At 40.7% G+C, this 26825-nt stretch overlaps 1 protein-coding gene across 1 annotated transcript in view; it reads right to left on the bottom strand.

Moving 5' to 3' along the window:
* The window catches only part of LOC131223994 (autophagy-related protein 2-like), a gene marked incomplete at its 5' end in the record, with an annotated part of 33230 nt that extends 7617 nt beyond the window's left edge, over window positions 1-25613 (bottom strand). Inside the window, 9 exons of the mRNA XM_058219586.1 lie at window positions 2140-2272; window positions 2392-2499; window positions 7743-7950; window positions 8997-9109; window positions 9204-12533; window positions 12654-12976; window positions 13273-13421; window positions 14137-15248; window positions 25254-25613. Of these exons, the coding sequence (XP_058075569.1) occupies window positions 2140-2272; window positions 2392-2499; window positions 7743-7950; window positions 8997-9109; window positions 9204-12533; window positions 12654-12976; window positions 13273-13421; window positions 14137-15248; window positions 25254-25613 (5836 nt within the window). The remainder of the gene's footprint in view (window positions 1-2139; window positions 2273-2391; window positions 2500-7742; window positions 7951-8996; window positions 9110-9203; window positions 12534-12653; window positions 12977-13272; window positions 13422-14136; window positions 15249-25253) is intronic.
* Window positions 25614-26825: the final 1212 nt, after the last annotated feature.

The following is a 26825-nucleotide window of genomic DNA, read 5'->3' as shown; positions in this document are numbered from 1 at the left end:
AAAATCAAAATGCAATAAATCTTGGAAACAAAATCATAGATGCAAGCAGTGTTTGTAGTATCGGTATCGTTACATGTATCATTGGTTGGGGATACGAAAAAATGTATCAATATTGCCAATCCCTGAAAATGTATCACTGACTGAAGGAAACATAGGGAAAACGGTGGGGTGGGATTTTTTTTTGTGAAACTTCGAGAGATGCTAAAATACACAAATTTGCATATTTAGGAATCAAAAATAATAATAATAAAAAGAAGAAGAAGAAGCATACATAACAAGTTCCATTTAATGGAGGCCTAAAAGCATTGTTATCGTAAGAAATTAGTGCAACGGTAACAAAATTAAGTTTATATAACACATATGTAGGTAGCAAACAATAACTAAAACATCTAAAAACTAAAGGAACTCAAAAACATGCCCATATGGCCATCCCTCGCATGATCCATCAAACCATCTAAGCACCAACGCATGCATGCACATTCACACATGCATGAACCGTCCATCCAACCATCCATGCATGCATATGCACACACAAACATACATACACAAATGCATGATCCATCCATCCAACCAACCAACCAACCAACCACGCACGCACATATGCACGTGCATGATCCATCAATCGATCCAACCATTCATCCATGCATACATACGCTGATACGCACACAGTAATGATCCATCCATGCATACATACATACAAGCATTTCATGATGCAACCATGCATCCATACCCCAAAAAAAAAAAAAAAAAAAAAAAAAAAATCTAATGGAAATATATTTTTTATATAAACTGAATTTTTTACTTTTTTTTAAAAAAAAATCCACCAAAAAATGCAACCCATTGATCATAAAAATGGAAACATAAATAAGAAAACATCCAAACAAAACAGAAATCTTTTCTTTTTAAAGTTAAATTTCTTTTTCTCAAATTAAACATTTTTAAAAATTTTATATAAACAATTAAAATTTTTGAAAAATCAAGGGATCAACATGAGTCTATACCCTAATCATCATATGTTAATTTGGGCCCCCAGTTACTCAATTTATGCAAGAAAATGGGGAAATCATATTTTCCCCAATTTTCCCAAACTTGTCCATTTTGATCCTTCAATCTCTCAGTTTTCCACTCAAATCCATATCAATGCATGAGAATCATGCATAGACATGAATTTAAAATGAAATCCATGAGAAAATCAAAGAAAAAAACACATTTTATTGCAAAAAATTATGCATTGTTGATTCCGGGCCACCAATGCAAAAAGCACATTTTATTTCCCCCAAATGGGAGATTTAATCCACAGGGAATGAAGCTGAGGTGCCAAAATCAACCCCCCAAATTCAAATGTAGAAAGAAAATTGGAAGATCTTTCGCTTTTCCTTTTTTATATAGGATTTTTTCTGAATTTTTTGCCAAATAATGTTGTTGCAAATGAGGATATCGACTTGTATCAACGATATTATCCCTGATGCAATCGATCCATGAAACTTAATACATGATACACTCATGATATTTTGGCGATACATTCTGTTATTGACACAGCACGAAATATCGCCAAAACCTGAAAATTCTACATTTCCCAATGTTACTAGTATTGCCAAGCTGGAAATACCGGTAATATCGTCGACATAATCGATAATATCAGCAATACATGCAACACTAGATGCAAGTAATATTCAAAAATATAAAGGATGCAAAAATGATGGTGAAGCTCCTCCTTTCAAAACAATGGGGAAAACAACCCTTGCAACACATTGCCGCTTCAATGTTTTGGGGTATTTGGAATGAAAGGAAGCATAGCATTAGAGATGAAGTTTCTTCGGACAGTAATGAGTGTGGTCATAATAACAGGTAATCTTGGTACAACTCTATATTGAAGGTAATACTTACTGCAGTGCCCCTGCCCTGAGCTACAGCTCAAAATAATTGCTATATTTACATTCTCTGAAAGCAATTACAATTACATTTTGTTATATTTCAGCTCATATTATATGTTAACGTGATAAATTTTCCATGGAATTTTAAGCAGATAAAAGTTACTAAGATGTATATCATAGAGCCTGTATGGGGTAAGAGCTGCATGTATCATAGACTACAATTTACAGTTCAACTAAAAGAATAAGCTGAGCACTTGTTGCATACCTCTTTGCATCCCCTTGAGCAACCTGTGATCTTTCCTGTAGCTCTTAACTGGCCAAGAAACCAGTTTGGCAGCACCAGAACCAACTGCAAACAGCGATCGAATAGGAGCAAGCCCTTTCAATAATTTATGAACCTACATTGCAGAATGCCAATTGATTTTATAAGAAGAAAAAAATTGCATAGCATATAATATTTAATGCATCAGGAATCTTTATCATTTTCAGGAAGCAGATAAAGAAGATGGCCCTATACCTGATTATGTGAAATGTCTTCCAACCACTCCCCTACTATTGTTTCACAGACATTGCCCCAGCCATATATACCAACTGCATGAACATGTTTGAGCTGTAACTCAATTCCCTGCATTGAATTTATATCACATACCATGAAAATTCTACATTTCCAAACGTCTATCAATAAGAAACTATTAGCAATTTAGCATTTATCATATGAATATTGGAAGCCGTGGAAGTATGACAGTCGGAATCTCTGCCAGCTAAAGGATTAAAATTGGCAGCATCAAAGCATTTTGTGACAGAATATACAAAACCTCCTCAGGCTCAGCATATAATCCATAGAGAGAAAGAGGTGCAAGGGGATAATGGCAACATATTTCCACTGCAGCATACTACTACGAAGAGTAAAAAGAAAATTGGCCTTCAGCATCAACTCAAGCAGCAAGCAGTGAGATCACTTTACAAGGGGATGTTAACCTCCGGGAACGCGAAGGATATCAAGAACATGGAAATACATAGACAACTGAACCTAAGTGTTTATATCAATGCTGTGTTTATCGGATTAGAATACTGGAGATGCATTTTACATACCAAAAATGCAATCCGAGTACTTTTGAAAAGATGGAAAGGATGAAAACGGTATTCAAAGATCTGAATAAGTGAAAGATGGAAAGGACAAGGGCGGTATTCAAAGATCTGAATAAGTGAAACCTTAGAAATCACTTTCAAAGGCATGGTTTAGATTCCTGTAACACCAGGATCAGCTAACCTTTGGCCAGTCTTGTGCATTTGCAGTTCTATCTAGTAAAACCATAAAAGAAATTTCTTTAAAATTAATATTAGACAATATTACACTGACTGAACAATTCGGTTGCCTTGACGAAGTATCAGATCATAGAACTCAATATATTGTTTGGATCTGGGACTGAGATAAGATTGTGAATGTGAACAGTTTAAAACACGATTGCATAAACAAAAGGACTGTTTACAGCAAAGTTCCTGGATAATTTGTAAATCGCAAGCCTAAAAGGGGTCCTACATGAAACTTTTTTATCACTTCCTTTCAGTAATTTGTTTCTCTGTAACATCCATAGCCAAAAAACTTCTGTTGTGTCCACCTCTGTTGAGTCCACCACATGCTGGAGAGCTGAAGTACAGGAGCAGTTATCCAAGGACAGGTCAATGCAACAAACAGCAGAGCACTTCTCTGAAGTCAGGACAGCATAAAGAAGATTGCAACAATTGACAAAGGACAAATTTGATGTCCTCCATTAGAGGAAGGAACGATATGCATCAGAAGCCAAGTTAACAATGGCTTAATGTAATCTATAAAGGCACCATTGAGAACTGTAAGTTGCATCTTACCAATAATCAGATTCTTTAAACATCCATCTCTCTTAATTAGTAGCTTTCTCCATTGATAAAGTGACAGCTTAATCTCATTTTCTCTCTGCATTAATTTCCTTTATGTTCATTCTAGCTCATAAGTCTTACATATTTATGTCATTTAAATTGTAAGAAATTTGCATGAACATGGCCCTTCTTTGGATTGGTTAGAGAAATATCAACTTGTTCATCACAGAGGATTACCAAAACCCATATTTGATCATTGTCCAATTATTTTGGAGGTGGATGAGGAGGATTGGGGTCCTCATCCCTTCAGATTTGAGCTAGCATGGTTAGAGGTGGAAGGATCCAGTGAGCAAGTTAAAGAATGGTGGTCTTCCTTCAAAGTTGCAGGTTACGCGGGATTTTGTTTATTTCAGAAACTGAATCTGTTAGATTATGGTGTGGAAAAATGAGGTATGGAAGCATCGTGAAGAGGAATCAACAAAAATCCTCCAAGACATACAGGCTATTGATATCAAAGAAGAGGTTGAAGAGTTGTCGAAAGAACAAACGGCTTGGAAGGAAGTTTATAGAGCAAAATATAATGCAAGGATGAGAGAGGAGGAAACTTTATGGAGGTAACATTCTCTGGCAATTTGGTTGAAAGAAAGTGATAAAAATACGAAATTTTTCCATACCATGGCAAGTGCACAGGCTAGAGTAAATAAAAACAAAAGCCTAATGGTTAAAGGGAAGAGAGTTGAAGGAAAGGAAAAGGTATGTTCAGCAATTGTTAGGTTTTATAAGGATATTCTAAAAAGGGAAGAATGGCATAGACCTAAGCTTGACAATCTTTCATTTGCATCCTTCTCTTCTATAACCGCAGAATCTTTAGAAAAGCCAGTTTCAGAAGAGGAAATTCAAAATGCAGTTTCAGAGTGGGGAGAGGGAAGGCACCCGGACCGGATAGCTATCCAAAAGCTTTCTTTCAAATCCCTTGGGATATGGTTAAGCAAGAATGGATTTGTTTAACTTTATAAAAGATTTTTTCAAAAAGGGCCATTTGGCGTCGGAATTAGGAGTGACATTCATTGCGCTAATTCCTAAAAAAGGTGTGGAAAGTTTAAGGGATTTTAGGTCAATTAGTTTATTGGGGGGTCGTATAAAATCTTGGTGAAAAGATTGGCTTCCAGATTCAGTGTGGTTCTAAGCGACATGATCTCAAAATCCCAAGGGGCTTTTGTGAAATGTAGGCAAATAGTGGATAATGTTCTAATAGCTCATGAAATGAATGTATCAATTCTTGTAAAAGGAAAGGAAAGAACAGCATTATTTGTAAGTTAGATATTGACAAAGCATACGAACATGACGATTGGGACTTCCTCAATTATATGTTGGGGTGGTTGGCTTATGGGGTAGAAATGGAGAACGTGGATGCAAGTTTGTGTTCAATTGGCAAAATACTTGGTGTTGGTAAATGGTGCACCGAAAGGGTTCTTTTCTTCATCAAGAGGGTTATAGTAGGGCGATCCATTATCTCCGTATTTGTTTGTGGTGGTGATGGAGGATTTTAGGAGGATGTTAGAACAAGGGGTGGAACCAGGCTTAGCGGAAGGCTTTCAACTAGATAATTCAAACTTTCAGATTTCTCATCTCCAATATGCGAACGGTACTCTGCTTTTATGCGTTGTGGATGAATTGAAGTTTGATGATCTCCGCTCAATTATAACATGCTTTGAGGCGATCTCGGGATTAAAGGTCAACATTAGTAAGAGTGAACTGTTGGGAGTAGGTCTCTCTAAGGAAGATGTTGAGGGTTTTGCAGCACGCTTTGGATGCAAGGTGGGCTCTCCTTCCCGTGTTCATACCTAAGTCTTCTGTTAATTATAGATGAATTGCCAAAAAGCATTTATGGGACAAAGTAATATAAAGGTTCGAAAGAAAATTATCATCGTGCAAAGGTAGGCTTCTTTCTTTGGGAGGTAGGCTTTACATTAACAAAGTCAGCTATATCAAACCTTCCGATTTACTTCATGTCTACATTCAAATGTCCAAAATCGGCCATGGCCTAGTTAGAGAAGATGAAGCGAGACTTTCTATGGCATGGGTCGGGCGAAAATCACAAATTCCATCTACTTAAGTGGGAAAAGAAGTATGTAAACCAGTGTCTCGGGAGGGGTGTGGGTTTGACGAGTTTGGAGAGAATGAATGCAGCATTGTTGGGAAAATAGGTTTGGAGGTTTGGGGAAGAAGAAAGTAGTTTGTGGAGGAAAGTGTTGTGTAGAAAGTATGGGGTTAAGGAAGGGGGTATATGGACAAAACCTTCTTCTTTGTATAGGGCTTCATCCTTATGGAAATCAGTGAGTTGGTTGAAAAATAAGGTTTGGGGGGGAGGATCGGTTTCTATTTAGGTGATGGTAGGAAGATTGGATGAAATGTGTGGATTGGGGTCCAAATGTTGAGCATCACTTTTCCTCGATTAACAAGAATTTCCCTAGAGCCAAATGTAACAGTCAATAGATGTTTTTCTGTACATGGTGAGGAAACTATTTGGGCGCCTCCTTGTAGAAGAAATTTGCGCGATGATGAGGTGGAAGGTTTGGTTAGATTGTTTGAATTACTTTCTACTAGGCATCCATCTATCACGGAGGAAGATGCGCCTATGGTGTGGTTAAAAGAAAAATCTGGAAAGTTCTGAGTAAAATCATTCTATTCAATGATCAATGGGGGGGCATATAGAGCAGTTAGAATGTCACATAGCTCATGTTTTGCATTATGGTGCTCCTTCAAAGTGGTGGCTTTCGCATGGTTGATGCGCAAGAAAAGATCCTCACGGTTGACAATTTAGTAAGTACGGCATGATTATCCCTAATGTGTGTTTACCATGTTTTCAAGGTGAGGAAGGAAACGGTCAATCATCTTTTTATTCATTGTCCTTTCACTTCAAACATTTGGCTTGGTTTCTTTAAATTGTTTGGAGTTGCATGGGTTGCCCAAGCTCAATTAACCGGTTTTTCTTAGCTTGGCATGGGGGGGAAAGGGTAAGGTGGGGAAGCAGATTTAGCAGTTGTGTTTACTAGCAGGGTTATGGAGCATTTGGTTGGAAAGAAATAGTCGTTGCTTCAAAAATCGACAGCATCGCAGCTTGGAAGTTTTTAATAGGGCAAAATCAAGTGTTCTCGTCTGGGCGCAAGCAGCTAAAATACTATCCATTGATCACTTTCGATAAAATTATAAGGAGGCTTTATTGTAATTTTATTTTCTTTTTGTTCGCATATTCTTTTGGCTTCGGCCTTTTTCCTAATAAATTATTATCATTTCAAAAAATAGCAGTCAACAGCTGAAGCCACAAATGAGCAGTTTACCTTCCATGGAACTACGTTAAGAAGCTCTGCATAGTTACCTCCACGTAGAGCTATTAGATCAATATGGCGAGGATTATAGTCTACCCGCACAACTTCGGGCCAAATGTCACATTTCTGGAACAGAGAGAAGAATATCAACATGAGATTTAACAAAATCCATATTCTAAGTAAAGGATTCATGTGAGAGTTGATCCTACAGTACTTCTTCATGTCCAATTAGTCCTAAATTGAGAATACTAATCCATGGGCGCAGCAACATAAACTGATATTTTTTTTCACAGTAATGATTGCTTAACATAAAAGAAAACACCACAAAAAGCAAACTACAAGAAGGCTAAGAGAGGTAATGAGGAGTGATGAACAAGCGACTTTTTTATCCTAACACTATGAGCAAGAGACTGGAAGCCAATTGGACTTTTGCTCGTCATGGAAATTGGCACAATCAACCTTCAACTGGAAAAGCTGCCAGTATAAGAAAATCACCAAATACGCAGAGGAAAAGGGGAAAAAAAAGGATAGAAGAAGATGAAGAAGAACATAAAAAGGAAAATGTATGTGCATGCGCTTTTATTGGACTTGCATCTCAATATGGCAATGTAACTTAAATAGTCACAATAATCTAAACATTTAAACATCAATACATAATAAGCAATATGGAGACAAGGAGACTTGCCTGGAAAAAGGGAAGTAATGCCTCTTGGGCAATAGGTTGCCTCCCTAGAATGCAATTCTTTGTTGACAATACCCTTGACTCGCTCAGATCACTGGAAAGATTCCGAGACTGATTAATGGATGAATCCTTGCATGCGAAGAAACTGATGAGAAAATCAAGCTGGCTTTGATCTAGATGTAAGCGTATAGGAAGAAACGCAACACGTAGCCTGAGGAGAAAAAAGAAACTCGCCACTTGAGCATCATTATTGCCACTTCATTGGTAACACTAAAAGAGCTGAATCTACTAAAGCGAACTGAGCCAATTCCATATCCATCACCAGAGTAGAGAGGGGGAGAATATGTACAACCAAAACCAACACAATAGAGTCACAGAAGAATGATGACAGGCCATTTAACACATTTTTTTTATCAATTAAAACAATCTTTACATTAAGGGCATTCTGCTCAGACTAGCGCTTTGCTAAAGCCCACACACATGTACAGTCAGCTAATGCAAATGCCACCAAATATGCCAGCATGGCACACAGGTGTGCCATCCATTAGAAGGGTACCAATATGTAGATTCCCTATTCCAAGAATCAGGTCAGTCCACTATTCAAGTGAGCCACAATTAGATAAACAAGTATACAGTTGTGGAAAAAAAAAAATTGGCTGAATTTTTGTAACCCATCTGCTTATTTCTAATATCATGGCACACCTACTGAGGGGGCCAGGCCATCTTTATCTGTTGGCAATATCATCTACATGGTGAGGTCCACTTGATAGATGGCTTGATATTTGTACCCGTGTGCCACGCTGGCATATATGGTGTATCCATCAGTTGACTTGTGCATGCATGAGCTTAGCAAAGCTCCTCAGCCTAATAAGCGCATATTTAGTTGGGGTTGCACCCAGTGCTCAGTGTTATACTCCAGAAGTTCAGTTCTAATATGATATCATAGCTCTTCTTGGGATTAGACTGGATGGAAACTGCATTAAACATTTGATTGTCATACATCAAAGTAAAGCACTTGTATGGTAGAAAATAAAGAGGTTTCCTCTCTGGAGGAACCTATACCAATATAGTTTTTATTCAATGAAATAATAACTCAAAATGTACATAGATTACAGAAAGTAAGTTCACAGTTATCCATGTACTTTACACCCAATGAAATCAATAACAGTGCAAGATAATATTCGCATGAACATAGTGAATCGAATAACTGCACAAATTGACTGTAAAGAATAAAAATAAAAGAAGAATCCAACATACCTGTACTCTTCAAGGGGGATCAGTGGATCTGGTCTGACAGCCTCCAAATCCAACTTAAATGCTTTTGCACAGGATTCCCTAGGATGATCTTTTGAATGATAATAGCCCAGAACCTTCAAAGCAAACCAAATGAGCAGATTTTTAAAGAGCTGAGATATACAATGAGGATATGCTATGAGGTGTACAAGTTGAGAAACTGAGCTATACCATCTTCCAAGGGGCATCCCTACTGCTGTCATAGAGATTAAAATCCTGGACCGATAGTGAAAGATTTGACACATGTATTTCTCCATCAGGAAACATATCATACTGAATGTTCATCCCAGACAATGCAACCTCTAGACATATTGTGGTGTCCCTTCCACCTGTATTTAGAGCAGGTGGGACCTTCTTCCTTGAGTTAGGCCAGTCAGATCCAGCATACATCCTCCATCTCACATCGATGTTCTTCAGAAGTATCTGTGCACTTGGTTTGCATGACTCAGCAGGTGTAATTGAACTGACTGAAGGAAGCTCACTTTCTTCATGTATTTGTTCCCCTGCATCATGCTCACTCACTTTTGAAACGTGATTTTCTATTATTTGCAATGAACTGTCCTTGTACCATCCACCCTTGCCACTTTCTAAATCAACACGAGCTGAATTGTGGTATTTGCATTTTAAATCAACTTCATTCAGTGAATGGATGTTCACAGATGATTGTGGCGGAGGAAGCAACTCGGTTGTACAATAGCCTTCAATGAATTCTGGTAAGTAAGCTCCCTCTGCGGGTGACGAAGACTGAAATTTTTCCAATGCTACCCCACACACTGGCCTCATGAAAGAATTTAGAGGGAAAGCATCACTAGATGTAGGAGTGCTGTTCAAGTTATGCACTTGCCGAGGCAGACATCCCTCCACTGCAATATGAGACTGCACTTCGCAAGAACCAGATGGACAGGTATGATTTCTGTAAAAAGCATCCTCATATATCTCATCCATCAGTCCAACCACCATAGATCTACTTTCCACACCTCTATTTGAGGTTTGACCTGACAAAATCGGTGAGACAGAACAACTGTCAACGACCTGGACTGCGGTGGTGTAATCACGTCCATGCACCTGTTGAACAGTATCCCACCTAGTCTGCAAATGAGCAACAGACTCCTCTATGTCAGGTGCAAAAAGCTGCTGAAGTTGACCAACCAAACGAATAAGACCAGCAGTTGTGTCATGGCAGGTGTCAAGATGAATATGACATTCTGAACACTCTAATTCCCACAGCAGGCCACTATTACAATTTGTTCTCAAAATGGCTTCCACAAGTGTCTCCCCAGCAACTTTAACATAGCCACTCTTGCGAAGATATTCCACGCTGTAGGTACCTTCATCATTGTCTGACCAAGATGAGGCAGAAATAAGAAGCCCAATATCTTGTAGTCTTATTTTGAATTCATTGAATGTAGAACTTGCCAAGGATTTGTTAGAAAGATGTAATGAAGCTGCAGCTAGAAGACATGCAACACATTGTTCACCAGATTCTTCGACAGGCTTAGCAGAACTGTCACATTCAAATTCCAGAACTCCATCATCGGTCACTGAATTTGTGATGTGTGGTTCATAACTCAGAGCAATATCCACCAAGTCAAGAAAGAATGAAGAAGCACAAGCCACATGATCCTCAGAAGATTCCTTGTGCACGTTATGGCCACCAGCTTGTTCATTCACATGAGAAGGCAAGCTGAAAAAGTGGCATATTTCATTCAACCAATCCAAACGACCTCCTGGGGCAATAATTGTGCCACATCTCACAGTTATGGATGTGAAGCTCTGCAGCAACTGTGGATCCCACATGTGTATGATATTTGTACCAGCAGAACCAGACAATAATGTATTTGTACCTTCTCCACCACCTCGCCGCATTGTGGAGTTCTTGCATGAGATCAGGAGAAGATCTTGACCACCAACAGAAGCCTCATTGACCATCCCACTGAGACAACCACGCAACTCACCTTCAACATGGCTAACCCAAACATAATTGGCACCACTAACGCCCCCGATGCTTGAGACAGAGAACAACCCAAATTTCGCAACTGTCAATCTTAAGACATCCCATGTACCTGGGAGCTCCTTCTGAATTAAGCATTTAATATCTGCCCCCTTCTCCAAGCTAATGAAAAGATCTACTGCATCACATTCCACAAGAACTGACACCTGAGACGAATTGCCATCACCAGGGGAAGCCCGCTCTATCTCAACGCTATCATCTAGACTTGCCTCTGTATCATGAGCTACATGTGCAAAGCCATCCAAGACCTGATGTAGAAGGCGATCGAGTAATTTATATTCAGAACTGCCAAGGTGGATCCAAACAAGAGAAAGACAGATGTGAAGTACAAAGGCAGAGCTCAGAATCATCTCCTGTCGCATGCAAGAATTTGTCTCCCATAGATCTTCTGCAGTCGTTACAGATGCAAAGTCATAACCTTTTCCCATCACTTTATTTCTGCTTCTTGAATCTTGTGAAGTAGCAAGATGCCAAGCTTTTCTTTTTATCCAAGGCCCTGTTACAGGACCCCCCTGCCAAGACATACGAATGATGGAGTAATCATCTGTTTCTTGGATAGCAGAAAGAATTTTCTCAGCAGAAAAGGTCCGGCGGTCAATGGTACTGTAGTTGTTTCCTGCACTTTTACTGTCAGAAGTGATTAAGTAGACGTTAAGATCTCCGAAGTTCAAATTAATGGAACTGGAACGAGTATCAGAGTATCCCTTTTGAGAACTTGTATGTGGAATTGGTTTCATACTCGAAGACGGAGAAAAATCAAGGCATACAAACTCCTCCCAGGAAGAGCAGTGTCTAAAATCTCCATGACTCTCATAAGGGAAACATAATACAACCCTTGTACGGGAAACAACAATGTCTCCTTGTACACTTCCACTTGGAGAAACATTCTTGACACAAGTACAAGTGCCTGTTTTGATGCCCCTGTGACATGAAAAATCATGCTTCTTCCCGAAAACTTCAGACCTAAAATCTTTATTCCTGTTGGTTGTTTCAGAATAATGCCCTACCTTCTTAGAGAGATCCAACAGCAAATTGACCAGATTAAAGTTCACCCACAAGATGAATGGGGGCAGCTTTACAGAAAAAGAAGTTGATGCTCTTGACCCATCATCCAAAGAAGTGGTATTGACAGCAACTTGACAACCACGCTCACTGTGAGATTTCAACAACTTAACCTTGACAATCGCAGCCTTACAAGCAGTCCTATTATTAACTCCCTGTGCTATCACAGTTGAGGACTTGCATAAAGGATCTTCTGCAGTACTGGATCCATTTGTTGGTTCTGAATCAGGATCTTGAGCAGAAAAGGGAAACGGTGGCAAAGCATCTTGAACTTGTGCCTGCAAATTTTGGACCAAAAGCATCTGGCTTTGAGAAGTGTGCTCGCAGTTCGAGAAGCCAACATCCACAGCCTTGTTTCCATTGTCAAAGCAGTCATCAACCTCGATGCAGTTTATCATTGCTTCAAACTTCATTTTTTGAGGACAGACCTGTTAACCTTGACAGAAGTCTCAAATTAGTCTTAAGAAATAACTGAGAAAAACAAATACCAAAATGGAGTAACCAAACTAAATATAGAAGCAAGAAAAATCGGCAAACATAATTATTACCTGCAAAGTAAGAACCAAGTCCCAAAATTTTGCTTCTAGATAATGTACATTCTGACCAAATGAAATAAACTCGGTTGTGGTTGACTGCTCAACATTCATAGAAGAAAAGGTTGGCATGGCAGAACCAGGGTTGAGCCCATTTAGAGATCGGATAGCCGTATTGCTGATTGAGTAACTCTCATATTTTAATTCATCAAGGTCCCCGATATTTCTGTTACCACCCTTTGAGTCTTGTGACTGCTCCTGGTGTTCATCATAGAATGAAAGAACAACTGAAAACCCAACAACAGTTGCCCTTAGGTTTGTTTCCACATGCTGTTGCTCTGCACAAACAAGAAACATTAAACAACCTCAATATTAATGAACTACCATCATATAAATGATGGAAGCATCAATAGATGTCCAATATTAACACCCATAGCAAACAGTTGATATGTACAAATCCCATTCCAAAGCCATTATAATCTGTACCAAATTACCAAAAGGAGTTATAAATCAGGGACTATTAATTGAGTAACACGATTGCTATAAACAAATGAGTACATAATATTTGCAGCATGACGGACTCAATTTGGAATTTGAACTTCTTGAGAAAGAAGAATGGTATCAAGGAACTTACTGGAGGAGATATGCACAGACCCAGAAGCAAGGCTTGACGCAGCCGTTATTGCACTGAAGACAGACGAAGTCCAGTTCCATATACCACTGGTGCCTAAAGCAGATTGGGAACTCCTCATTCCATCAAAACATTCAAAAAATTGATCTATGCTGCAAACAAAAAGAAAAGGAAAAAGAAATTGATGATTTGATATGGTGAAAATACTAGTATCTTCTAGAGGGAGATTTGAAGTCATCAACTATGTTCAGATATTAAAATAAAACTCTTTGGTCACTTTTAAGAGTTGTAACTTTCCTTTCTTTGTGTAGGTGGGTGGTTCGTTCCACACCAAACTCAGTACTATTGGGGAACAACTAAATTCCTCCCCACCTCAAGAACTAAATTAGAGGCAAACAGCATTGCTAGAAATTGATATGGGTGTCAGTAGGGGATCTGGTGTAATGGAATGGAATTAAAAGAGGTTGGGATAGCAAAAATGGTAATCAATATAGTAAAAATTTAGTTTTAGAAGTGATAAGTATATGTTGCTTTCAGAAAGTTGCATTTTTGGCACAAGATAAGCCTGAATGTCACAAAATTGGCAAGAAATCCGATTGTTATGGGAGATGCTATTCTATTTTGGAATATGATGGATTCTTTTGACTCCAAGAACTTTAAACCAGCTAACAAGACATGACCAAAAACCAAAATTAAAATCGAAGTAAAAAATAATAAACATCAGAATCCTCCCTATGAGGACAGCGACAAACATTCGAGCAAATGGTAGGAGACTGGTACAGCCATAGAGGCATGGTGAAAAGGAGGTATGACCCAACTATGGTGGAAACTGCAGAGTTTCGTGAAAGCATGTATAAAGAAACAAACCTCGCCCCATAGTTTTCTGCTTCAGTTCCATCTTTTGGATCCTTGTTGATGGAGAATGGCACCCAGTGGGGAATCACATGGGTCCCTGGCAGTAAAGCATCTGTTGCTGTTTCTTGACCAGTTGGAGAGCAAAAGCCTGATGAAAACTTTTCACTGCTTGGTGTCACTCTACCCGTAGCTAGGGTAAAAGACTGGTAGCAAGATGTAGAATTGAGAAGAGCAGAATCTGTAGCCCTGTGATGCAAATTGCTTCTTTCATCCATGCCCACATTCTTGGGACATTCATCCATGCCCGCATTCTTGAGACATTCCCATAAACATATGATCCAGTTAATGGTGCTGGGCTGAAGCCTTAATTGCATAGGATCAATAGAAACATCTGCATCCACTTTGCGAATGTCTAAAGAACCATTTTTCCAAGGCATACTTAATTTCAGCATCCCTGAAAATCCACCAATTTCCCCAGTCAAAATTGGAGTTGTACCTGAAGGCAAGCTTCCAGTATATTTCTCATTGAAGGCTGTTCCTGAAGCAGTTGTATGTGGTGACTGATTGCCAACATTATCCATTTGAAGAAGGTCAATTATGGCTCCTCGAAACTTTACAAAAGTTGTTAATCTACTCATCCCCAGAAAGCTGTCAGCTCCTGAATCAGAAATTGGGCTAGCTTCTTCGGAAACGCATGTTCCATATTCTGTTTCTGGAATACGAAGAACCAGGAGTCTTTGAGGCTTGGATCTCTTCTCATACTTCTCTGAACATGGATCAAAAGCAAAAATTAAATTTTTTATTTTTACATGGAAGCTCGTAAGCAACCATTTGACCATCTTGGCAATTGTCTTAACCCCTTCATGAACATCCGGAGAAACAGATGCAGCACTGCCATGGTCCATCTCAGACTCAACCTTTTCTAGGCCATTACTGACAGATTTTTTACCATCTCGATCCAACAAAAGTTCATCTGTGTCTGCTGGTAAATTGCTCCCCACACGCGGAGCCAGCACAAGCTCAAGTTCCTCCACTTCAATTTGACAACTTTTTACCTTCCATGGAATTGTAACTATTAGGGAACCAATAGATCCTTCTTTTACAATGACTGGCGCCACACCCAACTAGAAAACAAAGCAACATTGATAAGCTTTTCAATCTATTAAAGGAGTAAAACGATAAGCAATAAAATCTATTGAAACATGATCACCTGAATTGTCAGTATAATTAGTATGTGATAGTCATTCTAGACCAATAGCTAAAAGATAGATATACAAAAATGTTTAAGAAATGGGATGGAGGCTGTCAATGGGCCAGGCACAAGCTGAGGAAAATCATAATTCTGAACTGACCAGCCCAATCAGTTGAAAACCCAGACCCAGGTTGAAGACCGCAAGCTTCTGGACCTGGGAATGGTTGGGGGAGGACTGGTCCAACAAAGGGAGGGGCCAATCCATTCCATTTCCAAGCCCGAATTGAGCGAATTGATAAATTAAAAAATTAATAAACTTATTTTAAAATTTTAAAATTTTAAAAATTAAAAAGAGAGAGACCACAGAGACAAAAGGGAAAAGGTCATGCATGAGGAAATGCCAGAAAATAGCAGGGATCATTATTCCATTCTTTTAATTTACTCAATTAGGATTTAAGTGCATGAGTGATTTGTTTTATGTGTCAAGATAGTTGCAGAAATTGACATTCATTACGTGCATAGACATACAAATGCAATACCCACAGACATCAATGGCCAGAATGAAGTTCCATCAGATATATCATATATGCTTTGGGGATGGCGCCGGGGGCTGTTCAAAGGTCATAAGGACCAAGGATATTTTATGGAAGACAGTTTTCTTCAGAATGTTATGGGTATTGTGAAAGGAAAGAAATAGAAGAATTCTAGAGAATAAAGTTGCTCCATATGATTCTATTAGAAGGATTCTTTCGCGTGGCCATCAATTGGGCAATGGCAAGGCAGGAGTTCCGAGGGGCTCTTTGGCAATCTTGTCAGGGAATTGGCTCAACAATTTAAAAAGCTGTAATTAGAAGGGCCACCTTGTGTGGGATTTCCATGCTTTTTTTCTCTTGTGCTGCTTGTGTTTCTAGTAGTTTTTGCATAATAAAGTTTGTCTGTGTTACCGCAAGAAAAAAAAAAAAAGTTCCCTGTGACAGCAGAAATCAGGCCATCTCATCAAAGTTTGTTGGTAGCTCAAAGGTCCTGACCTATTGGGTAAGAAAGTTCCAATCACTTCCTCTTAAACAGTCAGTACTGAACAGAGGAAGCTGGAAAATCAATCTTATTTCTAGAAGCCCTCCCCTCTTTCTTGTACATTGAATGTCTATCCACTCAGGAAACAAACGATTTCACTTCATCCAAAATCCTCTCAAAACAACATGGACAAAAGCGAAGCCATAGGCAAAAACTGAAGGTTCCCCCCTCCCCTTTGCTTAAATAAGAAATCAAAATTCAGAAAGCTTTAAAAGTGGGGAGGCAGTAGCTGTAACAAGAACCAGGGAGGTCACGACACGTGGCGAAGTCTCTGCTCCTGCTGATGAAGCAATTAATGTGGAAGGAAGAGACAGAACTTTTGGCTGAATTTTCGGAGGGCTTTAACACATGTAAAGCTCTCAAATCCGAAATACGATCTTATGCGAACAAAGGCATGTATGCGAACACTAGCCCTGATACGGCACATGTGGCACTTAAATGAAGTCACATGTGGAGACTATATATATCACGAAATACACAATTTCGAGCCTACTCTATCACTTAAAGCTCATATTGAGTCAGAAGCAGAGAATGGGAAGTATGCAAGCTCTCCAGTATCTGAAATGGACTGTGAGATGGAAGAAGGGCAAAATCAACTCGTCTGAACAGGAAGCGATGCTAGCGAAATGGCAGAAGAAGAGGCAACATCTCTCTTATCGCAATCAGCAGGTAGTGTAGGGGAGCGCGAGGATGGCGACGCGTGTAAGGAAGGTGTAGATGCGGTCGATGAAAATCAGACGCTTGCTTTTCCCATCGCCAGAGGTGTTTTGGAAGGTACGTTTTCAGAAGACACGGGGCAAGGGGTTAACGCAGGAGATAGCATGGCGATCGCGGGCGTAGTGCTCGAACCTGAGGAGAAGACAGACTCTGGCAGGCAATCACCTCGCGACTGTAGTTGATGTTGCTGATGTAGAGGAGGGTTCGCTACAAGAGCATCTTCCGAAGCTTACGACAACCAGCTTGCTTGTATCCCTGATAATAATATGAGTTTGGCGAAGGATATCCTTCCTATTCAGGTTTCTATGGGGCTATGCCGAGACATTCAATCTGTAGGGGATACAATGGTCACGTCACAAGATTATTCAGGGGAGGTAATGCAATGGCATGTCTGTTGGTATGAAGTGGGCTGGAGACTATTTGGGAAGAATTGGTAGTCTTCTGGGGATGACATTCAGAGATTGTGAGGAGGATAATGTCACAATCTTCAACACAATTAGAGCAAGAGGTGCATTGAAAGAGCAGGAAGCAGCGATCTCGGATAAGTCAGTTCCAGTGCATGGCTCAAGGGAACTTAAAGCACTGGAATGGAACGTTAACTAGGGCGGGGCTGCGGGTTCATATGGTGGGGAGGAGAGGAGGGGTAAGAAAGTTACATCATGAAGATCATCAACTGGAATGTTAGGGAGTTGGGGTTGTCCCCAAAAACGAGCTCAAATCAGGGCTACTTGCAAGAGGTATAAGGCTCAAGTGCTAGCTATTCAAGAGTCTAAAATGAGCAGCATGTGCCAGATAGTGGAGAATGATATTTGGAGAGGTGGGGTGAAGGACTAGGTGGCGAAGGATGCACAGGGATTTGCAGGGGGGATTCTCGTGATTTGGAACTATGTTGTGTGGTCTAAAATTGACAGTTGTGTGGGGGGGTTTTCTATCAATGTTGTTTTGCATGACAGGTCGTCGGGCTTCGAGTGGGTGTTCTCTGTTGTTTATGGCCCCAATTCCCCAGCGAGTTGTTCTGGGTGGAGATGGATTCGGTGGCTACGAGATGGGGGTTGTCGTGGTGTGTGGGTGGTGATTTTAATGTCCCCAGATTTTCATTTGAAAAATCATCAAGAGGAAGAATAACTTGAAGCATGGAAGCGTTCTCTACTTGGATTCAAACAAATGGGCTCGTGGATTTGCCGCGGGGGGGGGGGGGGGGGGGGTTGGGTTTTTTAACTTGGTCAAATGGCGGAGAGCGGCCTACCCTTTCCAAGCTTGATAGATTCTTGCTTTCTCAGAGTTGGATTGATAAGTTTCCCCTTTCTAGTCAGCGTGGTCTACCGAAACTGATCTCAGACCATTGGCCTATTTCCTTCGAGGTGGAGATGGAGAGTCGAGGCTCAAGGCCATTCAAAGTTAAGCTTGCACGGATCAGAAGGTTTTAGTGATCTTGTGAGGGGCTGGAGGAATTCTTACTCTTTTACAGGCCATCCAGGGTTTGTTTCTCCAGAAACTGCGTTACCTAAAACAGAGAATCACCACTTGGGAAAGAGACCCCCCGTGACAAAAGAGGCAGCTATAGAGATGGTTTTGAACGAGATTCAAGCGCTTGATATCAAAGAAGGGGTTGTCCTATCAGAGAAAGAGCAGAATACGAGGGATTCGTTGAAAGGCGCGTTTAATAATTTCTAGTTGGAGGAGGAGATCAAATGGAAGCGGCAGTCTAGGGCCACTTGGCTTAAGGAGGGGGACAAAAACACAATTTTTCCACAGCATGGCTAGTGCGAGGGCCCGGGCTAACAGAATCAAAAGTGTTATGGTTGATAGGGTTCGTGTGGAAGGTGAGGAGGTGTGCAAGGCTATAGTCTCCTATTATGAGAAACTCCTTTCAAGTCCCCACATTTTGTGTCCCAAACTCAATAACCTGAAATTCAACATGCTCTCGAGCAAAGATGTTATGGTTCTGGAAAGGGAGATTTCAGAAGAAAGTCAAAAAGGCGATCAAGGAGTTGGGTAGGGATAACTGATAAGGTGTTGGGTCCTGACAGGTTTCCTATAGCTTTTTCCCAATCATTTTGGGATTTGCTTAAGAACAATGTGATGAACTTTGTTAGAGATTTTTTCCAGCATGGTAAGCTAGCCTCAGAGCTGAGGGCTTCTTTTATTGTCCTCATCCCTAAAAAGGAGGGGGTCGAGAGCCTCAAAGACTTCCGCCCGATAAGCCTCATCAAAGCTCCATGCAAAATCCTTGTGAAGATATTCTTGCTTCTCGATTTTGTGCTTCCTTGGGACGTGTCATATTGAACATACAAGGAGCTTTGGTTGAAGGAAGACAGATTCTAGAGAGCTCTCTCATTGAAAATGAAGTGGTTAATTTGAGACATAAGGAAGCCAAGGGTGGAGTAGTGTGCAAGTTAGATTTGGGAAAGGCCTATGATCATGTTGATTGGGCCTTCTTGATTATATGTTTGGTCGGTTGGGATATGGACTCAAATGGAGAAGCTAGATTTGCGAATGTTTGGGATCGGCGAAGTTCTCGATCTTAGTTAATGGTTCGCCGAAAGGGCATTTCAAATCATCTAGGGGATTAAGGCAAGGTGATCCACTATCGCCTTTCTTTTTGTTATGGTGCCAGAAGCCTTAAGCAAAAGCCTTGAGTAGAATCCTAGATAGAGGGGTATCCCGAGGCCTATTCCAGGGTTTTGAGGTGGGAGCAGGGGATTTCCAAGTGTCTCAAAGGGGTATTCAAATGTCCCAAAGGGGTTCTCAATAAGCTCAAAAAGCTTAGAAGGGATTTCTTATGGCAAGGTGGGCAAGTTAAGAAGAAGTTTCACCTTATGAAGTGATTGGATGTATGCAAGCCGAAAGAGGCAGGGGGTCAGTATCCACCTTTTGGAACCTATGAATGATGAGTTATTGGAAAAATGGATTTGGAAGTTTGGGTCTGAGGAGGGAGGGTTATGGAAGGAGGTCATCATAAAAAAGTATGGGGTGGATAATGTTGGCTAGTGGCCCAATACTGCGGGCTTGTATACGGCATCCGGGTCAAATCATAAAACTCAAAGAAATTGTCCATCAAGGAGTGGTTTATGTTCTAGGGGATGGGGTGAGGATCAGATTTTGCAAGGATATATGGCTTGGAGATAGAGCCCTATAAGATATTTTCCTGAATCTTGCCCTTGTCGCCTTGGATTTGGATATCTTTGTTAGTCGTTTTCTTTTAAGGTGAGAAACACGCACACACACTACCACACATGGGTTCTCAAACCCTTGACCTCAGAGATGAGCCAAGGGAAGAGACCCAGATCTTTGTTAGTCTTTGTTTCTCGTTAATGGGAAACAATGGGGTTTGGAATCCTTTGTGCAGAAGAGTCCTTCGAGAGGTGGAGCTTCAAGAAATTATGGCGCTTCTCTGCCAACCGAAAGGGGTCTCAGTTTCAGATGGGGTCGATTCTGTGCGCTATGCGTTGGCTTAAGGATAAGTTCAGGAAGTTTTCGGTGAGATCTTTCCACTATGTCCTCGATTCGAGCCAAAGTGGAGTGGTCACTAATTCCACCTTTGGTCCTATGGCGCGCCATCTAAAATGATGGCTTTTGCTTGGTTAGTGGGGTGGAACAAGGTGTTGACTACTGAATCATTGATAACCTTCATATAAGAGGACTCATCCTTATCAATGCTTGCCCTCTATGCCTAAAGGATGAGGAATCGGTATCTCATTTGTTCGTGCATTGCTGCTTTTCCTGGGAGTTGTGGGCTTTCGTCCTTCAGTATTTTGGCATCGCCTGGATTTTTTCCAGATCGCATTGATGGCTTCTTTCAGCAATGGCATGGAGGGGTTAGGATTAGGAAGGGAAGTATCTCAAGAATGGAGATTGTTTTTACTAGCTAGGTTGTAGGCCATTTGGAATGAAAGAAATCGTAGGTGCTTTAGGCGCATTCTGGGCAACCTCGTGGGGTTTTTTGTTTTGCTCGATCTCTTGTGGTTGAGTGGAGGGTGTGTTGTTCTTAGCATGTAACTAGTGGGTGGGGTAGCTTTTATTTGCTTATTAGGGTGACTTTTCTTTTCTCTTTTGTATTATTTCAACTCTACCGTTTCTTTCAATAAATTGTCATCCTTTAAAAAAAATGAGAGACAAATGACAGGCAGAAGGGCCTCCCGTTACGGGCAACAAAATGCATAATGGATTTTATCTATACAGCATGTCCTCTCTATTTGTTCCCAAAATGGATCTTGCCGGGCAATTCATTGAAAAGATTTGTCTCAACTTCATTGGGCCAATAATCAGGCTGCCATATCCTAATTGGTAATCTGTCTCAAGTTCGTCAGGCCAATGTTCCATGATGAGCCAGGCTCCATCCACTGAAGGGCTTCCTCAGCCTGTTGGTGGCCCCATCCAATGTTAGTGTTTAGATGGATTCTCATGTCCAGTATTTCATGGTGGACACTGCTGCTTTGCCCAAGCTTTGGAAACCCCATTGAAATAGAGTTCCCATTCCAGGTCATCCTACTTGCCATCCAAGTGAGTTCTGGTCTTGGGGGGGGGGGGTGTTCATTTCAAAAAACAAGAATGTCAGAGCAGTTAGTCTGCATTACCTCGTTCCCTATTGCTTTGCCATTGAGTCAATCTCCCTAGAAGTTGTCAACTCGCTAATTTTCCAAATGGACCAGCAGACTAACGACCGATTTCAACCAGCGCCATTGGTTAAACTATCAAAATCATCGGTTCCCCATGAGATTTCAACCCACCTTAGCACAATTCCCCTTATAATCAAAGATGAAGGCTTTTAAAAAGTAGCCCAGTGTTATATAATGGGAAGCAGCATCTGCAGCAATGGTTTTGAATAGAATGTCCTTCACTCTGCTTCTCGAATTGGTGGGGATATTTTTGCTTGGACAACCTACCATTGCCCTTCCTACCCGACGAAAAGTCTCATTTCGCTTTTGATTCAGCGTTTCTAGGTCAACCCTATCCAATGGTAGGTGGGCGCAAAACATAGGTTCCATTGAGGTTTGTGCGGAGGATGATCCTTCTTTTTTTCTTTTCTTTTCTTTTCCCTTCTTTTTTTTGGAAAGATGGATTGTCCCCTTCTTTAATGCAAGGAGAGGAGCAAGTTCGAAAGTATGAATGCTTGAGTTACTTCTTGCTTCTATGGTACTAAACAAATGAGATGAAGTGTAATATTTCCAATGAAAAAGTGGAACATTGTAGCTTCAAACATTTTAGAGGTTAACGAGCAAAGGCAGTAATTGAAATAATAAGACCATGTTTTATTTGGGACAGAATGTTCGCAGTCATGGAACAACATTTCATAGGATTAACATAGCTAAAATGAGGATGTTGAGATGGATTATTGGCAAGACAAGGATACAATTAGAAATAAACACATTTTAAGGAACTTAGAAATGGCACCAATAGGTAATAAGATGTGAGAGTAAGCTTCAATGGTTTGGCCATGTGCAATGAAGACCAAGAACTACATTAGTTGGAGTGAGTTGGTTCAAGTTGAAGGCTCTAAAAGGGCAAGCGGAAGGCCCAAAAGGACATAAGTGGAGGTAAAGGTTTAATCGAGGAAATGCACCTGATAGAGTAGAATGGTGAAATAGGATTCGTGTAGTTAAACCCCATTAATTAGAAACTTGTGATGAGACTTAAATGATGGTGATAATGAGCTAGTAGTAGAGGTAATAGCTAGGCCAAGTGGCAAAATGGAAAAACGATGGATACTGTAGTTGAAGAGATGCCCGCAAATGGAAGCTTTCCAAGAAGTTGTTTGCTGGGCAAATTTTGGCTGGTCATCGAGTTGGTATGTTTCAAGTTACGGTAATAAGCATTAGGAGATTGTTGCTAAGGGGCCAAAACCTCATAATCAACACTTCTCAAAACCATTGTCATCATCAACATCTAAGCCTTATTCCAACTAACTGGGGTCAGCTACACAAATCTGGTTCCGCCATTCTACTCTATCTAGGATCATATCCTCAATTAAACCACTACCTCCACCCACGTCCATTTGGGCTTTTCCCTTGTCCATTTAGAGGCCAACATTTCATGCCAACTGCTAACCCGCGACACAACCCTCCTTGATCCGGGCTTGGGACAAACAATGAGAGCACAAAACTCCCACAAGGCTATGAAATAGTCTATTGGATAGGTTGATTAAAATGATTGAGTTAATGAATGCCTCTCAAAAAAGGGGGGAAATTCCTCCTAGTGAAGTGTAACCTTTGGAGCTGATGAACATTTGCTGAGTGATTCAGCACACATAATAGATTAAGGGAATCCTATGTCGTTTACCCTCCTGGTTGCTAGGAGGCTATGTTGCACAGATGCAAGTACAGGTGTCCACATCCAGCACAGGTATAGAGTGTCAGATTCAACAAATCGCAGAAGTAGGATCCCTGGTTAACACATCATATATCAATCAGGTATAAAGCGTTAAAAATTTATATGGTTTATACAAGCTTCAATAATGGGAGCTTCAATGGGTCCAATTTCCATGTCATATTTCATATAGGACACTTTTATTGTAAAGGATGGACCACAAGATGGAACTATTAAAAAGGCAAATTTTTGTTATGTGAAGTTTAGAGAAAACTGCACAAAAGGGCAACTAGGGTTGTGTTGGGACTCGTGGCATGTCCAAATCTAATAGAATCTGGCAATGGTTACTTCACCTTTTTAGAAGTATATACATGACATAGGTTGCTGGATTAGGTCGTTGACAAGGTTGGGACTTCTCCGTTAGCTCCACTTTGCAACCACCAATGATGCCATTGGCTACTATATCAAAGCAGACTTGGCTCCAACTTAATGAAAAGACTAGAGTTTCGCGTGAATAAGAGTAGAGTTTCATGGAGTTCAAGAGCTTCCCTTTTCAAAGGAGCTACAATAAAACGGGTAAAAGGTAGCAACTGAAGTTACAAGAACTAGCGGTGAAGACATCAGTAATGATATTTCATCCATTGGCTCATTCTTCGAAAAGCGATTAGAATGGTTTGCTAATTTCCTGTGGCTGGAGCCACCGGGAGTTGGGTTTCATGGTAAGAAGCACCTCCTAGTGGGGATTTCCCTAGCCAGTTCCCAGCCCAGGAAAAGGAGGATTAGTGTAAGGTTGGCAGCCAACCCCAAACAGCAAGAAGCAATAGTATGATGATGATGATTTATGGGAAGGGTTCAGTTGCTTTGAGCGTCCTCAGCAAAACCCGTTGCAGACATGGAGTTCTGTTGAGTCCTTCAAGGCAGCTGTTTTGTAGTTTGATGAGCATTAATTCCTCTTCTTCTTCTTCTTCTTCTTCTTCTTCTCTCTCTCTCTCTCTCTCTCTCTCTCTCTCTCTCTCTCTCTCTCTCTCTCTATATATATATATAAGACATGGAGTTCTCAAGAGAAGGAATGCTGGAAGGCCATTAAAAGAAGAGGCTTCAATGTAAATACATTCTAGAAAACGTTGGGCTTAATAACAAATGGGTATTCAAATTGACAGAAGGATCCTTTTCAGCGTGTAAAAGATCTTTGGTGATGGCAATCGAATGTTGATGAAAATGACTCTATCCAGGTCTGTTTCTAACCTAGGACATTGGTACTTTAGTGGAAGTTTGAGCAGTTTTCTTGTTTAATTTTCAAAACCTCATAAGAGTTTCTAGTTTAATATTTCAAATTCTCATAAGATCCAAACACAGCTCAAACAAGAGATTCCATCTCCTCATACATTAGGAAGCAAACAGCACTGGAATAAAAGAAATATAATTAAGCCACTATTTGTGCTTCCATCTCCTTGTGTATTAATTCTTTCACTAGTTTCCTTCCACATATCTGACTTTCTTGACTGTCCAAGTCCAGTTTCAAAGCAAATTTTTCAAAATCTTCTCATTGATCGGTGAGAAGAGCAATTACAAGTGTGCCGCTAGTCTAAAAGTTAGAAATAAGAAAATCCTGAATGGTGACTATGCTCCTGATTCTAATTCAAACTGAATGTATGCTACAAATTCGATGTAGACATAACCTAGAATTTTCTCTGTTCGAAATCTCCCACCGAGGGGACCCTTCACATACGTGAATTCTCAACATAAAACCCTAGAAACTGCAAGTTCTCCGCGCCGGATTCATCAAATTTTCTGGAACCGCCTATCGTAAATTGACGGAGGAGATTGTGCGGCGGCTTACCTTCTGGTTAATATAATCGACGTCAAGGGCAAGGTCGGTGAGCTGGATCGTGCCTTTGCTGAGCTGGACATCGAGATGGTCAAGGTCGAGATCGCCGAGTATGAATTTCCCCAATTTCTTCTTCAGGAGGAATTTGCAGACGTGTTTGATGGCCCATCGAGAGAACATCGCCTCCGTCGATTTGGCGATGTTCCAACGGAATTTGAATGGAATTTTTGGATTGAGATTGAAGTTTATCTTTGAGTTTTCATGGAGAGAGAGGGTGAAGAGATAGAAAAGAAGGCAGGAAGGAAGGTAGGAGACTCGACCAAAAAGATGGAAGGACTTTTTATGAATTTGATTCTGTTTCGTTAAAGCTTGTTAAATCACGAGAGTTACAAATTACCCGCCGGGTGGAAGCGGTTCACTCGTGCATGTGTCGTAACTTTACACGCGTGTGAGATCTAAGCTTTCCCTAAGGTGAGATCTTTTGGCGGGCGCGGCACCCACCTCGGCGGTGTGTTGACGTGGCAAAGTCCTGTGGGCCCACCATATGTTTATATCCACACCGTTCATTTTAGGGCATGATTAAAAAAAAAAAAAAGGCGCCGGGGGGCGGTGGGTTTGGGGCCAGATCCATTGAAAGCCTAGATTGAATGCATACCATTCAATTCTTCTTCAGACCACAAAAAGTTTTGGATCAATCTATATTTGTTTTTTCCTTCATCGACAGTTGTTGGACCTTACGAACAGGTTGGATGTCAAAAAAAACACCGTGGTAGGGCCTAACAAGGTAACAATGGGTGTCATTATCCCTGCTATTTTTGTACGGTGTGGTCCACTTGAGCTATGGATCGACCTTATTTTTTTCATCTTTTCTAAAGTAATCTCACAAAAATAGATGAATGGTGTGGATATAATACATACATCATGGTGGGGCCCACGAAACTTTGTGGTCACATGAAAAGAGGCGACTTCGGAACGAAGGTGGGCCACGGCATCTCAAAACATTGAATGGCTAGTTCCATGGCTTTACCTTGGATGTGGTTGCCCATTGAGGAACGAAATTCTCCAATTAGCTGAGTAGGATTGTACGGTTAACTTGACATTACCGACGTGAACTTAATACGTAAAGCATGCTTAAATCAAACTCTGCCGCACCGTAGTGCCACAGAGGTCATGATGGCGGGTCTTCATGCAATCGGTAGCTACCTGACATGCGGGAGTTGATTAGGCCCGGTCCCGTCAGGGATTGGGAGGGGAGAGCGCAACTTCCATGAGGTCCCGGAGGATTCCCGGGACGAAGGTGAGACCCTGGCCATAGAGCCCACCTCATATATTGATGTGTTTTTAATTTTACGTGTACTACACTGTAGGAAACAGTGATTATTATACTCCAAACTACAAGGGCCTGTTTGGCCGGGCGTATTGGAAGGGATTGGAAGGGATGGGATGGGTTTTAAGGTAATGATGGTGGTGTCAGTGGATTGGTTTAGGGCCAGTTTGGGTAGCTGGCTTAATCGGCATTACAGTGTATGGGATTCTCTAATCCCTAAGGGCTCATTTGGCCGAGTGGATTGGAAGGATTGAATG

This window comes from Magnolia sinica, chromosome 2 (genome assembly GCF_029962835.1).
Source record: "Magnolia sinica isolate HGM2019 chromosome 2, MsV1, whole genome shotgun sequence".
NCBI classification, from domain to species: domain Eukaryota; kingdom Viridiplantae; phylum Streptophyta; class Magnoliopsida; order Magnoliales; family Magnoliaceae; genus Magnolia; species Magnolia sinica.
This window is presented reverse-complemented; position numbering and strand designations above follow the sequence as displayed.